Here is a 17121-nt window from a genome sequence, read left to right on the forward strand (position 1 = left end):
ATTACCAGTATTACCGTATCAGATAAAGAAAATGCTATGCCAGCAGTTCCTTCTGTGAAATCACCTTATGATGGCAAAGGAAAGCATATAGTAAGATCAGGGCCGCCATCAGGGGGGTACAACCCATACACCTGTATGGGGCCCAGAGCTTCAGGAGGCCCAGCCGGCCCTGGACCTTTTTTTTTTCCAGCTTGTCAGGGCCGGACAGGCCAGGGGCTGTTGGGAGTCGACATGCCCTGCGCAGGCACACACGTCTACTCCAGTCACCTGACCTGTCCCTGCATGATCTCCAGTCCAGACGATCCTCCCCGTGCATAGGAGCAGCAGCAGCCTCCGCTGCACCGATCCCCGGCAGCCAGCAGGGTAGGTGAACTTGCAGGGGTGGCGGGGTTTGCAATGGTGATGAGAGGTGCGGGGGGAGAGGTGCTTGGGGTGTAATGGTGGTGATAAGAGGTGCAGGGGGGTGAGGAGAGGTGCAGAGAGGTGAGGAGAGGGGCAGGGGGGGTGAAGAGAGGGGCAGGGGGGGTGATGAGAGTGGCAGGGCGGGTGATTAGAGGGGCAGGGGGGGTGATGAGAGGGGCAGGGGGGGTGATGAGAGGGGCAGGGGGGTGATGAGAGGTGCAGGGGGGTGATGAGAGGTTCAGGGGGTGTTGAGAGGTTCAGGAGGGGTGATGAGAGGTTCAGGGGGGTGATGAGAGGTGCAGAGGGGGTGTTGAGAGGTGCCGGGGGGAGTGATGAGAGGTGCAGGGGGTGTTATGGGGTTGATGAGAGGTGCAGGGGTTGTTATGGGGGTGATGAGAGGTGCAGGGGTGTGATGAGAGGTGCAGGGAGGGGGGTGGTGAGAGGTGCAGGGGGGTGATGAGAAGTGCTTGGGGTGTTATGTGGTGATGAGAGGTTTAGGGGGTATGGGGGTGATGAGAGGTGCAGGGGGGTTATGGGGGTAATGAAAGGTGCAGGGGGGTTAAGGGGGTGATGACAGGTGCAGGGGGGTTATGGGGGTGATGAGAGGTGCAGGGGGTGTTACGGGGGTGATGAGAGGTGCAGGGGGTGTTATGGGGTTGATGAGAGGTACAGGGGTGTTATGGGGTTGTTGAGAGGTGCAGGGGGTGTTATGGGGGTGATGAGAGGTGCAGGGGGGTGTTATGGGAGTGATGAGAGGTGCAGGGGGGTGATGAGAGGTGCAGAGGGGAAGTGATGAGAGGTGCGGGGGGGTATGGAGGTGCAGGTGGGTATGGGGGTGATTAGAAGTGCTTGGGGTGTTATGGGGGTGATGAGAGGTGCAGGGGGGTTATGGAGGTGATGAGAGTTGCAGGGGGTGTTATGGGGGTGATTAGAGGTGCAGGGGGTGTTATGGGGTTGTTGAGAGGTGCAGGGGGTGTTATGGGGTTGTTGAGAGGTGCAGGGGGTGTTATGGGGTTGTTGAGAGGTGCAGGGGGTGTTATGGGGTTGTTGAGAGGTGCAGGGGGTGTTATGGGGTTGTTGAGAGGTGCAGGGGGTGTTATGAGGGTGATGAGAGGTGCAGGGGGGTTATGGGAGTGATGAGAGTTGTAGGGGGGTTATAGTAGTGATAGGTTTGGCGGAGGTGATGAGGACACAGAGGACATACAGAGGACATATACACAGTATATGTTTATATGATGTGTATGCATGTATGGCAGTATTATATTCAGGGTACAGTGTATGGCAGTATTATATTCAGTGAATACAGTGTGGGGCAGGATTATATTTAGTGGGTACAGTGTATAGCAGTATTACATTCAGGGTACAGTGTGGGACAGTATTATATTCAGTGGATACAGTATGTGGCAGTATTATATTCAGGGTACAGTGTGTGGCAGTATTATATTTAGTGGGTATAGTGTATAGCAGTATTATATTCAGGGTACAGTATGGGGCAGGATTATATTTAGTGGGTACAGTGTATAGCAGTTTTATATTCAGGGTACGGTGTGGGGCAGTATTTTATTTAAAGTTCACTTTCTGGCAAGGTTATAATGATGACTGTCTTCATGCAGAGGATGAGGATCTGCTGACAATGTGAGGAGCCAATGATGTCTGGATGTCAGACTCTGCAGAAAAGATGGAGCTGGAGGAAGACCTGGTCTCTGGACCAGATGAAGAAGAAAAGATAACAGAGAAAATATCACTCAAGTGAGAAGACGTCACTCAGGTCACTGATATCATTGTGTGTTCTCCTGACTGTCCCATCAGGGCTGTAGTCACTTGTAAGTTCTGCAGTGATGATGGGTAAAACTGTGTCCAATCTGTGTCTCTCCAGCTGTTACAAAACTAAAACTCCCATAATGCCTGCGGCTTTCCAGACATGATGGGAGTTTTAGCTTTCCAACAGCTGGAGAACCACTTCAACTGAGATGATCGGTGGGGGTCTCAGCAGTCGGACCCACACCAAAAAAATAGGCTGCTTATTCTTAAATTCCCGTGCAGTGCTGTATAACACTGTGCTATTAAAGGAGTTTTCTGGTAAAAAATACCAAGGGAGAAACCGGAAAGTTCGTCCCCAGGGGAGCACGCGCGGTTCCCTGTACCCAACTAGGGAGCGCTGTACTTGGGCACCTGAGAGAGCGGCTGAGTACGGGCTACCCTGGGGACAAACCTCCTCGGTGGACCGCACGCCGATGTATTCTTACTCGCCCGATGCTTCCGCTCTCCGCTGCCGGGGGGTCCACGTCACCGATCCTGTGCCCAAGGACAGCGCTCCCTACCTGGGTACAGGGAACCGCGCCTCCCGCCCTTATAGCCTCTCTGGTTCTCTAAGTGTCAAAGTTTTACAGGCATGGAAGCCTGTCAGGGGACTGTTTAAGAGGCTTCGCCCATGGACTGCCCAGCCCCGGCCCATTCCCCCTGGAAAATACCAAGGGAGAAACCTGAAGGTTCGTCCCCAGAGGAGCCCGCACTTGCCCCTGGCGTACCCTGAGAGAGCGGCTGAATACAGGCTCCCCTGGGGATGAACCTCCTCGACGGATCGCCCGCCGATGTTTGCCGACTCGGCCAAAGCTTCTGCTCCACGATGCTGGGGGGTCCGCATCACCGATCCTATGCCAAAGGACGGCGCGCCCTGTCTGGGTACAGGGACCTCCGCCTCCCGCCCTTATAGCCTCTCTTGTTCTCTGCGTGTCAAAAGTCTACAGGCATGGTAGATCCTTCCATAGACCTTGCCATGTTCGGTTGACCATCCTGGGCATAGGGACTCGCATCTCCCCCTGGCCGACAACCTGGAGTTTGTAATCTTTCATTTCACCTCTGGAGAGCCGAGGCGCTTCAGCGGAACGCATGCCAATGTTTTTTGACTCACCCGAGGCTTCTGCTCTCCGCTGCTGGGATGTCCGCGTCACCGTTCCTGTGCCCAAGGACGGAGCGCCCTGCCTGGGTACAGGGACCCGCACTTCCCGCCCTTATAGCCTCTCTTGTTCTCTGCATATTAAAAGTCTACAGGCATGGAATATCCTTCCAGAGGCCTTGCCATTTTCGGTTAACCATCCTTGGCATAGGGACTCGCATCTCCCCCTGGCCGACAACCTGGACTTTGTAATTTTTCATATCGCTTCTGGAGGGCTGAGGGGCCTCAGCGGACCGCATGCCGATGTTTTTTGACTCGCCCAACGCTTCTGCTCCCCACTGCGGGGTGCTCGCGTCACCGGTCCTGTGCCCAAGGACGGCGTGCCCTGCTGGGTACAGGGACCCGCACCTCCCGCCCTTATAGCCTCTCTGGTTCTCTGCGTGTAAAAGGTCTACAGGCATGGAAGCCTGTCAGGGAACCGTTCCGGAGGCTTCACCTGGGGACCAGCCCAATCCCCCTGGAAAATACCAAGGGAGAAACCGGAAGGTTCGTCCCCAGGGGAGCCCGCGCTCGGCCCTGGCGTACACAGAGAGCGGCAGAGTGCGGACTCCCTTGGGGGGGGGGGCGAACCTCCTTGGCGGACTGCCCTCCGATGTATTCTTACTCCGCCGACGCTTCTGCTCCCCGTCGCCGGGGGGGTCCGTGTCACCCGCGCCTCCCGCCCTTATAGCCTCTCTGGTTCTTTGCTTGTCAAAAGTCTACAGGCATGGAAGACCCTTCCAGAGGCATTGCATGTGTTCGGTTGACCCTCTTGGGCACAGGGACCCGCACCTCGCCCTGGCCGACAACCTGGACTTTGAAATATTTAATTTTGCCTCCCTAGGGCCGGGGCATCTCATCGGACCGCCCGCCGATGTTTGTTTACTCGCCCGACTCTTCTGCTCCCCGCTGCTGGGATGTCCGCGTCACCGATAATGTGCCCAAAGACGGCACGCCCTGTCTGGGTACAGGGACCCGCGCCTCCCGCCCTCATAGCCTCTCTGGTTCTCTGCGTGTCAAAAGTCTACAGGCATGGAATCCTGTCAGGGGACCCTTTCGGAGGCTTCACCCCTGAGACAGCCCAGCCCCGGGTAGGGTAAGTGAACCAGCCCAATCCCTCTGGAAAATACCAAGGGAGAAACAGGAAGGTTCGTCCCCAGGGAAGCCTGCATTCCTCCCTGGCGTACCCTGAGAGAGTGGCTGAGTGCAGGCTCCCCTGGGGACGAACTTCCTCGGCAGACCGCCCGCCGATGTATTCTTACTAGCCTAACGCTTCTGCTCCCCGCCGCCGGGGGGTCCGCGTCACCGATCCTGTGCCCAAGGACGGCGCGCCCTGCCTGGGTACAGGGACCCGCGCCTCCCGCCCTTATAGCCTCTCTGGTTCTCTGCGTGTCAAAAGTCTACAGGCATGGAAGACCCTTCCAGAGGCCTTGCCTGTGTTCTGTTGACCCACCTGGGCATTTGGACTCGCATCTCCCCCTGGCCAACAACCTGGACTTTGTAATTTTTCTTTTCACCTCCGGAGGGCCGGGGTGCCTTGGTGGACTGCCCGCCAATGTTTGCCAACTCGCCCGACGCTTCTGCTCCCCGCCACCGGGGGGTCCGCATCACCGATCCTGTGCCCAAGGACGGCATGCCCTGCCTGTGTACAGGGACTCATGCCTCCCGCCCTTATAGAGTCTCTGGTTCTCTGCATGTCAAAAGTCTACAGGCATGGAAGCCTTTCAGGGGACCCTTCCAGAGGATTCACCCAGGGACTGCCCTGCCCCCGTTCGGGTACATGAACCATCCCGATCCCCTTGGAAAATACCAAGGGAGAAACCAGAGGTTCAACCCCAGGGGAGCCCGCGCTCGGCCCTGGCGTACCCTGAGAAAACAGCCGGACGGCTTGCTCTCCTACTATTCTGAGGCAGGCGGCCGTTCTAAGGTACTTACTCGTGATGCTGCGATACAGTTTTATGAACGCGTACCACTCGGACATGCCCAGCTCGTGGAACTGTGACCTGAATTCAGCTTTCATATCCGATCTCATACCGGTTCTCAGTTTTTCAATTATTGTCAGGTATGGAAGTCAGTCAGGGGACCCTTCAGGAGGACTTGCCCAGGTAAGGTTGACCTTCCTGGGCACATGGACCCACACCTCCCCCTGGCCTACAACTAGGAATTTGACATTTTTAATTTCGGGGATTACAAGATGAGGAGATTTGTTACATTGTGTCACCCCAGTAGTAAGGAGATTACATGATGAGGAGGTTTGAAACAGTGTGTCACCCCAGTAGTTATGAGATTACACGAGGAGGAGGAGGTTTGTTACAGTGTGTGACCCCAGAATAAAGTAGATTAGAGGAGGAGGGGGTTGTTACAGTGCGTTACTCCAGTAGTACGTTAATAACATGGGCAGGAGGTTTGTTACATTGTTTCACCCCAGTAGTAAGATGTATACATGAGGAGGAGGTTTGTTACAGTGTGTCGCCCCAGTAGTAAGGACATTACATGAGGAGAAGGTTTGTTACAGTGTGTCACCGCAGTAGTAAGGGGATTAAATGAGGGGGAGGTTTGTTACACTGTGTCACCTCAGTAGTAAAGAGATTACATGAGGAGGCAGTTGGTTACAGTGTGTCACCCCAGTAGTAAGTTAATAATAGTGGATGGGTTTTGTTACAGTGTGTCACCCCAGTAGTAAGAAGATTATATGAGGAGGGGGGTTGTTACAGTGTGCCACCCCAGTAGTAAGTTAATAATATGAGGTTGGGGTTTGTTACAGTGTGTCACCCCAGTAGTATGGGAGATTACATGAGGATGAGGCTTGTTAGAGTGTGTCACCCCAGTAGTTAGGAGACAAATTGAGGAGGAGGTTTGTTACAGTGTGTCACCCCAGTAGTAAGGAGATTACATGGGGTGAAGGTTTGATACAGTGTGTCACCCAAGTAGTAAGTTAATAACATGAAGATGGGGTTTGTTACAGTGGGTCACCCCAGTAGAAAGGAGATTACATGAGGAGAAGTTTTGTTACAGTGTGTCACCCCAGTAGTAAATTAATAACATGTGGAGGAGGTTTGTTACAGTGTGTCACCCCAGTAGTAATACGATTACATGTGGAGGAGGTTGGTTACAGTGGGTCACCCTAGTAGTAAGGAGATTACATGAGCAGAAGGTTTGTTATAGTGTGTTACCCCAGTAGTAAGGAGATGACATGAGGAGGAGGTTTGTTACAGTGAGTCACACCAGTAGTAAAAAGGATACATGGGCAGGAGGTTATTTACAGTGTGTCACCCCAATAGTAAGGAGATTACATGAGTAGGAGGCTTGTTACAGTGTGTCACCCCAGTAGTAAGGAGATTACATGAGGAGGAGGTTTGTTACAGTGAGTCACACCAGTAGTAAAAAGGATACATGGGCAGGAGGTTTTTTACAGTGTGTCACCCCAGTAGTAAGTAGATTACATGAGTAGGAGGTTTGTTACAGTGTGTCACCCCAGTATTAAGGAGATTAAATAAGGAGAAGGTTTGTTACAGTGTGTCACCCCAGTAGTAAGGAGATTACATCAGGAAAGGGTTTGTTACAGTGAGTTAGCCCAGTAGAAAGGAGATTTTATGAGGAGAAGTTTTGTTACAGTGTGTCACCCCAGTAGTAAGTTAATAACATGAGGAGGTTTGTTACAGTGTGTCACCCCAGTAGAAAGGAGATTATATGAGGAGAAGGTTTGTTACAGTGTGTCATCCCAGTAGTAAGGAGATTACATGAGGATGGGGTTTGTTATGGTGTGTCACCCCAGTAGTAAGGAGACTACATGAGGAGGAAGTTTGTTACAGTGTGTCACCCCAGTAGAAAGGAGATTACATGATGAGGAGGCTTGTTACAGTGTGTCACACCAGTAGTAATGAGATTACATGATGAGAATGTTTCTTACAGTGTGTCACCCCAGTAGAAAGTTAATAACACGAGGAGGAGCTTTGTTACAGTGTGTCACCTCAGTAGTAAGGATAATACATGGGGGGAGGTTTTTTTTTACAGTGTGTCACCCCAGTAGCAAGAAGATTTCATGAGCTGGAGGTTTGTTACAGTGTGTCACCCCAGTAGTAAGAAGATTACATGAGAAGGGTTTTTTTTTTTTTTTTTTTTACAGTGTGTCTCCCCAATAGTAAGAAGATTACATGAGGAGGAGGTTTGTTACTGTGTGTCACCACAGCAGTAAATTAATAACATGAGGATGGGGTTTGTTAAAGTGTGTCACCCCAGTAGTAAGGAGATTACATGAAGAGGGGGTTTGTTACAGTGTTTCACTCCAGTAGTAAGGAGATTACTTGAGGAGGAGGTTTGTTACATTGAGTCACCCCAGTAGTAAGGAGATTACATGAGGAGGAGATTTGTTACAGTGTGTCACCCCAGTAGTAAGGAGATTACACGAGGAGGAGGTTTGTTACAGTGTGTCACTCCAGTTGAAAGGAGATTGCATTATGAGGAGGTTTGTTACAGTGTGTCACCCAGTAGTAAGGAGATTACATGAGGAAGAGGTGTGTTACAGTGTGTCACCCCAGGAGTAAGGGAGTTACATGAGGAGGGGGTTTGTTGCAGTGTGTCATCCCAGTAGTAAGTTAATAATATGAGGATAGAGTTTGTTACAGTGTGTCACCCCAGTAATAAGGAGATTATATGAGGAGGAGGTTTTATTACAGTGTGTCATCCTAGTCATAAGGAGCTTACATCCTAGTCATAAGGAGCTTATATGAGGATGAGGTTTGTTACAGTGTTTCCCCCAGTAGAAAGCAGATTACATGAGGATGTGGTTTGTTACAGTGTGTTATCCCAGTACTAAGGAGATTACATGAGAAGTTTGTTACAGTGTGTCACCCCAGTAGAAAGGAGATTATATGAGGAGAAGGTTTGTTTCAGTGTGTCATCCCAGTAATAAGGAGATTACATGAGGATGTGGTTTGTTATGGTGTGTCACCCCAGTAGTAATTAGATTACATGAGGAGGAGGTTTGTTACAGTGAGTCACCCCAGTAGAAAGGAGATTACATGATGAGGAGGTTTGTTACAGTGTGTCACCCCAGTAATAATGAGATTACATCATGAAAATGTTTGTTACAGTGTGTCACCCCAGTAGAAAGGAGATTACATCAGGAGAAGGTAAATTACAGTGTGTCACCCCAGTAGTAAGGAGATTACATGAGGATTGGGTTTGTTACAGTGTGTCACCCCAGTAGTAAGGAGATTATATTGGGGGGAGGTTTTTTACAGTGTGTCACCCCAGTAGCAAGAAGATTTCATGAGCTGGAAGTTTTTTACAGTGTGTCACCCCAGTAGTAAGACGATTACATGAGGAGGAGGTTTGTTACTGTGTGTCACCCCAGCAGTAAATTAATAACATGAGGATGGGGTTTGTTAAAGTGTGTCACCCCAGTAGTAAGGGGATTACATAAGGAGGGGGTTTGTTACAGTGTGTCACCCCAGTAGTAAGGAGATTACATGAGGAAGAGGTGTGTTACAGTGTGTCACCCCAGGAGTAAGGGAATTACATGAGGAGGGGGTTTGTTACAGTGTGTCACCCCAGTAATAAGGAGATTATATGAGGAGGAGGTTTGTTACAGTGTGTCACCCCAGTAGTAAGGGAGATTACATGAGGATGAGGTTTGTTAGAGTGTGTCACCCCAGTAGTTAGAAGAAAAAATGAGGGGGAGGTTTGTTACAGTGTGTCACCCCAGTAGTAAGGAGATTACATGGTGAGCAAGTTTGTTACTGTGTGTCACCCCAGTATTAAGTTAATAACATGAAGATGGGGTTTGTTACAGTGGGTCACCCCAGAAGAAACGAGATTACATGAGGAGGGGGTTTGTTGCAGTGTGTCATCCCAGTAGTAAGTTAATAATATGAGGATAGAGTTTGTTACAGTGTGTCACCCCAGTAATAAGGAGATTATATGAGGAGGAGGTTTTATTACAGTGTGTCATCCTAGTCATAAGGAGCTTACATCCTAGTCATAAGGAGCTTACATGAGGATGAGGTTTGTTGCAGTGTTTCCCCCAGTAGAAAGCAGATTACATGAGGATGTGGTTTGTTACAGTGTGTCATCCCAGTACTAAGGAGATTACATGAGAAGTTTGTTACAGTGTGTCACCCCAGTAGAAAGGAGATTATATGAGGAGAAGGTTTGTTTCAGTGTGTCATCCCAGTAATAAGGAGATTACATGAGGATGTGGTTTGTTATGGTGTGTCACCCCAGTAGTAATTAGATTACATGAGGAGGAGGTTTGTTACAGTGAGTCACCCCAGTAGAAAGGAGATTACATGATGAGGAGGTTTGTTACAGTGTGTCACCCCAGTAATAATGAGATTACATCATGAAAATGTTTGTTACAGTGTGCCACCCCAGTAGAAAGGAGATTACATCAGGAGAAGGTAAATTACAGTGTGTCACCCCAGTAGTAAGGAGATTACATGAGGATTGGGTTTGTTACAGTGTGTCACCCCAGTAGTAAGGAGATTATATTGGGGGGAGGTTTTTTACAGTGTGTCACCCCAGTAGCAAGAAGATTTCATGAGCTGGAGGTTTTTTATAGTGTGTCACCCCAGTAGTAAGACGATTACATGAGGAGGAGGTTTGTTACTGTGTGTCACCCCAGCAGTAAATTAATAACATGAGGATGGGGTTTGTTAAAGTGTGTCACCCCAGTAGTAAGGGGATTACATAAGGAGGGGGTTTGTTACAGTGTGTCACCCCAGTAGTAAGGAGATTACATGAGGATGAGGTTTGTTAGAGTGTGTCACCCCAGTAGTTAGAAGAAAAAATGAGGGGGAGGTTTGTTACAGTGTGTCACCCCAGTAGTAAGGAGATTACATGGTGAGCAAGTTTGTTACTGTGTGTCACCCCAGTATTAAGTTAATAACATGAAGATGGGGTTTGTTACAGTGGGTCACCCCAGAAGAAACGAGATTACATGAGGAGAAGTTATGTTGCAGTGTGTCACCCCCAGTAGTAAGGAGATGATATGAGTAGGAGGTTTGTTACAGTGTGTAAACCCAGTAGTAAGGAGATTACATGATGAGGAGGTTTGTTACAGCGCGTCACCCCAGTAATAAGTTAATAACATGAGGAGGTTTGTTACAGTGTGTCACCCCAGTAGAAAGGAGATTACATGAGGAGAAGGTTTGTTACAGTGTGTCACCCATGTAGTAAGTTAATAACATGTGGAGGAGGTTTGTTACAGTGTGTCACCCGAGTAGTAAGAAGATTACATGGGGAGGAGGTTTGTTGCAGTGTGTCACCCCAGTAGTAAGTCAATAACATGTGGAGGGGGTTTGTTACAGTGTGTCAGCCCAGTAGTAAGAAGATTACATAAGGATGAGGTTTTTTACAGTGTGTCACCCCATTAGTAAGGAGATTACATGAGGAGAAGGTTTGTTGCCGTGTGTCACCCCAGTAGTAAGGAGATTACATGAGGAGAATGTTTGTTACAGTGTGTCACCCCAGTCGTAACAAGATTATATGCGAGGGGGTTTGTTACAGTGTGTCACCCCAGTAGTGAGGAGATTACATGATGAGGGGGTTTGTTACAGTGTGTCACCCCAGTAGTAAGAAGATTACATAGGTAGGGGGTTTGTTACAGTGTATCACCCCAGTTGTAAGTTAATAATATGAGGATGGGTTTTATTACAGTGTGTCATCCCAGTCATAAGGAGTTTACATGAGGATGAGGTTTGTTACAGTGTTTCACCCCAGTAGAAAGCAGATTACATGAGGATGTGGTTTGTTACAGTGTGTCACCACAGTAGTAAGTTAATAACATGAGGATGAGGTTTGTTACAGTGTGTCACCCCAGTAGTAGGGAGATTAGATGATGAGGAGGTTTGTTACAGTGTGTCACCCCAGTAGTTAGGAGAACTAATGAGGAGGTTTGTTACAGTTTGTCACCCCAACAGTTAGGAGATTCCAAGAGGAGGAGGTTTATTACAGATTGTCACCCCGATAGAAAGGAGATTACATGATGAGGAGATTTGTTACAGTGTGTCACCCCAGTAGTAAGTTAATACCATGAGGAGGAGGTTTGCTACAGTGTGTCACCCCAGTGGTAAGGGAGATTACATGAGGAGGAGGTTTTTTTTACAGTGTGTCACCATAGTAGTAAGGATATTTCTTGGGGAGAAGGTTTGTTACAGTGTGTCACCCCAGTAGTAAGAAGATTACATTATGAGGAGGTTTGTTACAGTGTGTCACCCCAGTAGTAAGTCAATAACATGTGGAGGAGGTTTGTTACTATGTGTCAGCTAAGTAGTATGAAGATTACATGATAGACATTTGCACATCAAAAATTTTCGTTTCTTTTCGTTTCTTTTTACACCTATATTCGTATGTTTTCGGTTCGGCAGCCATTTTCCGATGACATTTTCGGACAGATTCGTTATTATCTAAAATGGCGGTCAAAATTTTCGAACGCATTCGTTATCGGATTCATTCGTCAACAGAAACATTAGTTTTCATAGGCATTTGTTATAATGGACTTTTGTTATAGGATTCATTATCATTTGTTCGGTATTCTGATATATTCGTCATCTCTTTTGTTATCGGGTGCTTTTGTTATTCGGATACATTCGTTAGTTGGCTGCAGTCGTTATACATTCGTTATTCGGATACATTCGTTATTTGGATACATTCGTTATTCTGCTACATGCGTTATTCGGCTACATTCGTTATTCGGATACATTCGTTATTGCATAACGAATACATCCGCAATTTTGTCAATAAAGTTTATTGAAATTACAAAAAAAATCGAATTCGTTCCAGCAACTTCCACTTCCACCTGGGCTGAGCTGCATGCAGTATTGTGTTGGTTGTTGTGAGCTGTTATACTGTGATACTGAGTGAATAAAAATGTCTGGAGGAGAGCATGAAAGTGTGGCTGGGAGAGAGGAAGGTGAGAGTATGAGAGTGAGTGAGAGTGCAGGTGTCAGTGTGAATGTTGGTGGAAGAGGAGAGAGGAGAAGGAGGCGCCTTTATCAGGGCAACATTAGCAGTGGCACTGCCAGTGGCACCACTAGTAGACAACACGGACTTGGGTGGTCAGTGTCCCCATCACCAAGTTCGGAAAGTGGAGGGGAGGAGTCGGCACCTGTTGCCAAAAAGAATCGTGGCCCCAGGTTCACCACAGATGAAAATCTAGCTCTGGTGGCGGCTGTCACCAGACATAAAGCCACACTGTTCACCACCACCGTGGGCAGTGAGGAGAAATTTGCGGCCTGGAAGCGGGTCAGAGACGCTGTGGTCCATGTTGGAGCAAAGGACCGATCAGTCGAATGTATCCGCAAAAGGTGAGTACTATATGTAAATGTTATATGTGTATATATATATATAAATAATAAATATGTGTGTGTGTTTCCCAACCAGGGTGCCTCCAGATGTCCCAGCATGCCCGGAGACAGCCGTTGGCATGCTGGGAGTTGTAGTTTTTCAACAGCTGGATTTATTACATATATATAATTATATTTAATTCCACCTAATGTGAAAAGGGTGATAAGTTAGGTAGCATAGCATATTGATCAGTGTTATCTATGCTCTGTTGCTCCATCCAGGATCTCAAGCATGCAGCAGAGGAGTTAAAGGGGTACTCTGGTGAAAACCTTTTTTATTTAAAATCAACTGGTGCAAGGAAATTAAACAGAAACTAAACAGAAAAGTGCCAGGCAGAAAGTACCCACCTACTGAGTGGTGAGCGTGCATCATACCTCAGGAGCTGCAAATGCAGAATTAATGTCCAGTTGCAGCAAGGGGTTAAACCCGTCCTTCACTGAGGGTTTAACCCCTTGCTGCAATTGGGCATTCATTCTGGGTACCAGATACCATGATCATTCAATACAGATCATGACATCTGCAGCAGTTAGGCAATTTAAATTTCATATATGATCACATGGACTGTGTCCTACTGTCCTTTATGGGTTAAAGGGGTAGTATACCATAGAGAGAAAACATATTAGTTTGTATAACCATGCCCTGGAGAGTTCAGTTAATATTTTTCCTTACTGCCTTTCACTAGAGTACCCCTTTAATGTAAGAGTAGTCTATGGGGAATTTAAATATTATTACACTGTGTGTGGCACTTGTAATGATGCATGTTCTACTAATTAAGTAATTAATCACAGATGGAAAAATTAAAACCACACAGAGGTACAGACAGTATAATTAAGTGCATTATTGAAAATAATGGAATACCCCTTTAACCCCTTAAGGACACATGACGTACTGGAACGTCATGTGTCCGCTCCCGATCTATAACGCGGGGCCACGGTGGGTCTAACAACGGACGGGACCCGTGGCTAATAGCGCGCGGCATTGATCGCTGTGCTGCACGCTATTAACCCTTTAGACGCGGCGTTCAAAGTTGAATGCCGCGTCTAAAGTGAAACTGAAACCATGCCGGTTAGCTCAGTGGGCTGTTCGGGATAGCCGCGACGAAATCGCGGCATCCCGAACAGCTTACAGGACAGCAGGAGGGTCCCTACCTGCCTCCTCTCTGTCCGATCACCGAATGACTGCTCAATGCCTGAGATCCAGGCATGAGCAGTCAAGCGGCAGAATCATCGATCACTGGTTTCTTATGAGAAACCAGTGATCAATGATAAAGATCAGTGTGTGCAGTGTTATAGGTCCCTATGGGATAACAATGATCAGTGTTTGCAGTGTTATAGGTCCCTATGGGATAACAATGATCAGTATAAGAGATCAGTGTGTACAGTGTTATAGGTCCCTATGGGATAACAATGATCAGTATAAGAGATCAGTGTGTACAGTGTTATAGGTCTCTATGGGAGCTATAACACTACAAAAAAAAGTGAAAAAAAGTGAATTAATATCATTTAACCCCTTCCCTATTAAAAGTTTGAATCACCCCCCTTTTCCCATAAAAAAAAAAAACACAGTGTAAATAAAAATAAACATATATGGTATCTCCGTGTGCGGAAATGTCCAAATTATAAAAATATATCGTTAATTAAACCCACGGTTAAAGGTGTGCGCGCAAAAAAATTCCAAAGTCCAAAATAGTGCATTTTTGGTCACTTTTTATATCATGAAAAAATGAATCAACGATCAATAAGTCCTATCAATGCAAAAATGGTACCGCTAAAAACTTCAGATCACGGCGCAATAAAAAGAGCCCTCATACCGCCCCATACACGGAAAAATAAAAAAGTTATAGGGGTCAGAATATGACAATTTTAAATGTATTAATTTTCCTGTATGAAGTTAGGATTTTTTCCAGAAGTACGACAAAATCAAACCTATATAAGTAGGGTATCTTTTAACCATATGGACCTACAGAATAAATATCAGGTGTCATTTTTACCGAAAAATTTACTACGTAGAAACCAAAGCCCCCAAAAGTTACAAAATGGCGTTTTTTTTTTCATTTTTGTCTCACAATGATTTTTTTTCCCGTTTCACCGTAGATTTTTGGGCAAAATGACTGACGTCATTACAAAGTAGAATTGGTGGCACAAAAAATAAGCCATCATATGGATTTTTAGGTGCAAAATTGAAAGAGTTGTGATTTTTTAAAGGCAAGGAGCAAAAAACGAAAATGCAAAAATGGAAAAACCCCTAGTCCTTAAGGGGTTAACATACCAGACATTTTGGTAACACTGGCTATATCTGTTGCTTATATGCAATTGTGCATATAAGTAAAATCAAACAGTTGTAACATTTGTCAACAAAACTTTTTATTGATTTTAAATGTATGATAAACTTTTTAATAAACTATATCTCATGCAGGTATTATGACTGTAAAGCAACCGTCCTGCGTAAAATAAAAAAAAAACAAGGAATTCAGGAAGTGGGAGCAGGAGTTCCGGAACCATCTCCTGCCAGAGGGTCGGAGTGAGACAGGCCTTGGTGGTCCTCATATGTCGCCTGAATCCGAGAGTGCTGGCGGTGAGTAGAAAAATAAAAATAAATTATTATTAATAATTACTTGTTCAAAAAATATAAAACAATCATACTAATCCCAAACATACACACACCCACATATATATATATATATATATATATATGTGTATATATATATATATATATATATGTGTGTATATATTGGTATATATATATATGTATGTATATATATATATATATATACAGACAAAGAATAAGTCAGCCAGCACTTTAGTTGATACCAAACTATTATATGGACCTGGCCTACACCATAGCTGTATAGCTCTCCGTTTTAACTGCATATTCATGTTTCACCTATATCCTTGTGCTGGCAGTGTGCTGCTGCATACTTCTGTTGCTGTATATCTAGCCTAGTAGCGTGCACCTGTAGGCCAGGTCCATATAATAGTTTGGTATCAACTAAAGTGCTGGCTGACTTATTCTTTGTCTGTATTGCACATACGGGGGAGTGGCTACCTCCATGTTGGCCTTGCACCCCACCCACCTCTATCAGGTGTGTATATAAGGTGTCTTGGATGTTCCAGACCCTGCCATGCTTACTGAACTGTTCACACAGAGGCATATTCACAGTGTAGGGTCCGTCCCAAGGAGGCCACCTTATCGCGGTGGGACGGTCCAAGCTATTTGACCGCCGGCGGAGGCAAATTTGCGAGCTAAGTGCCTTACTATTTCATAGTTTCACATTTGCATCTATTACACCATAGCTGTATAGCTCTCCATGTTTTAACTGCATATTCATGTTTCACCTAAATCTGGTAGTGTGCTGCTGCATTCTTCTGTTGCTATATATATATATATATATATATATATATATATATGTGTGTATATATATATATATATGTATATAGATAGATAGATATAAATAAAATATTCATATATATATATATATATATATATATATATATATCTATAGATACATACATATACAGTTTATACACACACACATATATATATATATATGTGTGTGTGTGTGTACACACATGCATACATAAATAGATATCGAACAATCAAGAGAATGCAGCATCTCCAGACCCACAACACTCCAAAATGCTGAAATAGTGATGAGTTTATTTCCTCAGAGGTTAATAATATAAAATTTTAGTATCTTCTTCTTTACCTATGATGAAATAAACTCATTACTTTTTCACCATATTGTAGTTTATTTATTTATTTAAGCTTTAAGAACTTATGATGGCAGCTAATCAAAGTAATGAGACACACTGTAATGTAAACTTTCTTACTGTTTCAGTCAAAACATTACTAAATAATTATTATTATTATTTTTTTTTTTTCAGATCAACCAGGTCCATCTGCAGGGAGGATGGTCCGCCATCAAAACTTGCCCCAATCACCTGTCCTGTCCTCAGCATCGGCTGAGATAGATGAGGAGGAGGAGGTGTCCCCAGGTGAACAACACCAACCACTCTCCCCCAACCCTAGCTCCTGGCTCTGTCCCAAGGGATACTTACCTGCAGCTTGCTAAAGAAATCCAAAGGCTGGCCAAGGAGAACAGGAACATGTCGCGCGAATTGCGCCGGATGAATCGCACCATGGTTGAACTCCACCGATCACAAAAACAAGAGTTCCAAGCCCTGTTGGCCAAACAAATGGGAGAATTTCAGGCCATGTTGTCCCACCATAGCCAACAACAGATGCAGGCGATGCATGATTTGAGGGTGGACGTTATGCCCCATAAGCAGCAGCAATACCCCCCAAAAAAACTGAAATATACGGGACTAAATTATTTCGCCTTGTTGATATGTTTCAGTTGTTGTTCTGTTTAAGATATGTTATTATTACTACTGCAGCATTGAAGGCCTTGGCCATTCAAGAAAAAAAAAACATTT

The 17121-nt window shown here is 45.9% G+C and overlaps 1 protein-coding gene and 1 long non-coding RNA gene across 5 annotated transcripts in view; one reads left to right on the top strand and one right to left on the bottom strand.

Annotated features, from left to right (window-relative positions):
* The first annotated feature begins 234 nt into the window (after positions 1-234).
* Positions 235-17084, top strand: LOC130340158 (uncharacterized). 2 transcript variants are annotated; one of them, XR_008880340.1, is made up of 4 exons: positions 235-363; positions 2016-2170; positions 15101-15259; positions 16570-17084. It is a non-coding gene; the product is annotated as an uncharacterized LOC130340158 (long non-coding RNA). The 2 variants fall into 2 exon arrangements; XR_008880339.1 differs by having other exon boundaries at positions 2016-2151.
* Positions 14917-17121, bottom strand: part of LOC130340156 (zinc finger BED domain-containing protein 4-like) — a 174842-nt gene continuing 172637 nt past the window's right edge. For 2 of the 3 annotated variants that reach the window (XM_056554130.1, XM_056554129.1), the window contains 2 exons: positions 16744-16866; positions 15118-15253 (listed from right to left, as the gene is read on the bottom strand). Coding sequence is in view for 1 of the 3 variants with exons in the window: in XM_056554131.1 (XP_056410106.1) it covers positions 15058-15253; positions 16744-16866 (319 nt within the window). In the remaining 2 variants the exon portion in view is untranslated. Of the gene's footprint in view, positions 15254-16743; positions 16867-17121 lie in introns of all 3 variants that reach the window. The other variant, XM_056554131.1, reaches the window with a different exon arrangement.

Source organism: Hyla sarda, unplaced genomic scaffold, assembly GCF_029499605.1.
Source record: "Hyla sarda isolate aHylSar1 unplaced genomic scaffold, aHylSar1.hap1 scaffold_573, whole genome shotgun sequence".
Lineage (NCBI taxonomy): Eukaryota > Metazoa > Chordata > Amphibia > Anura > Hylidae > Hyla > Hyla sarda.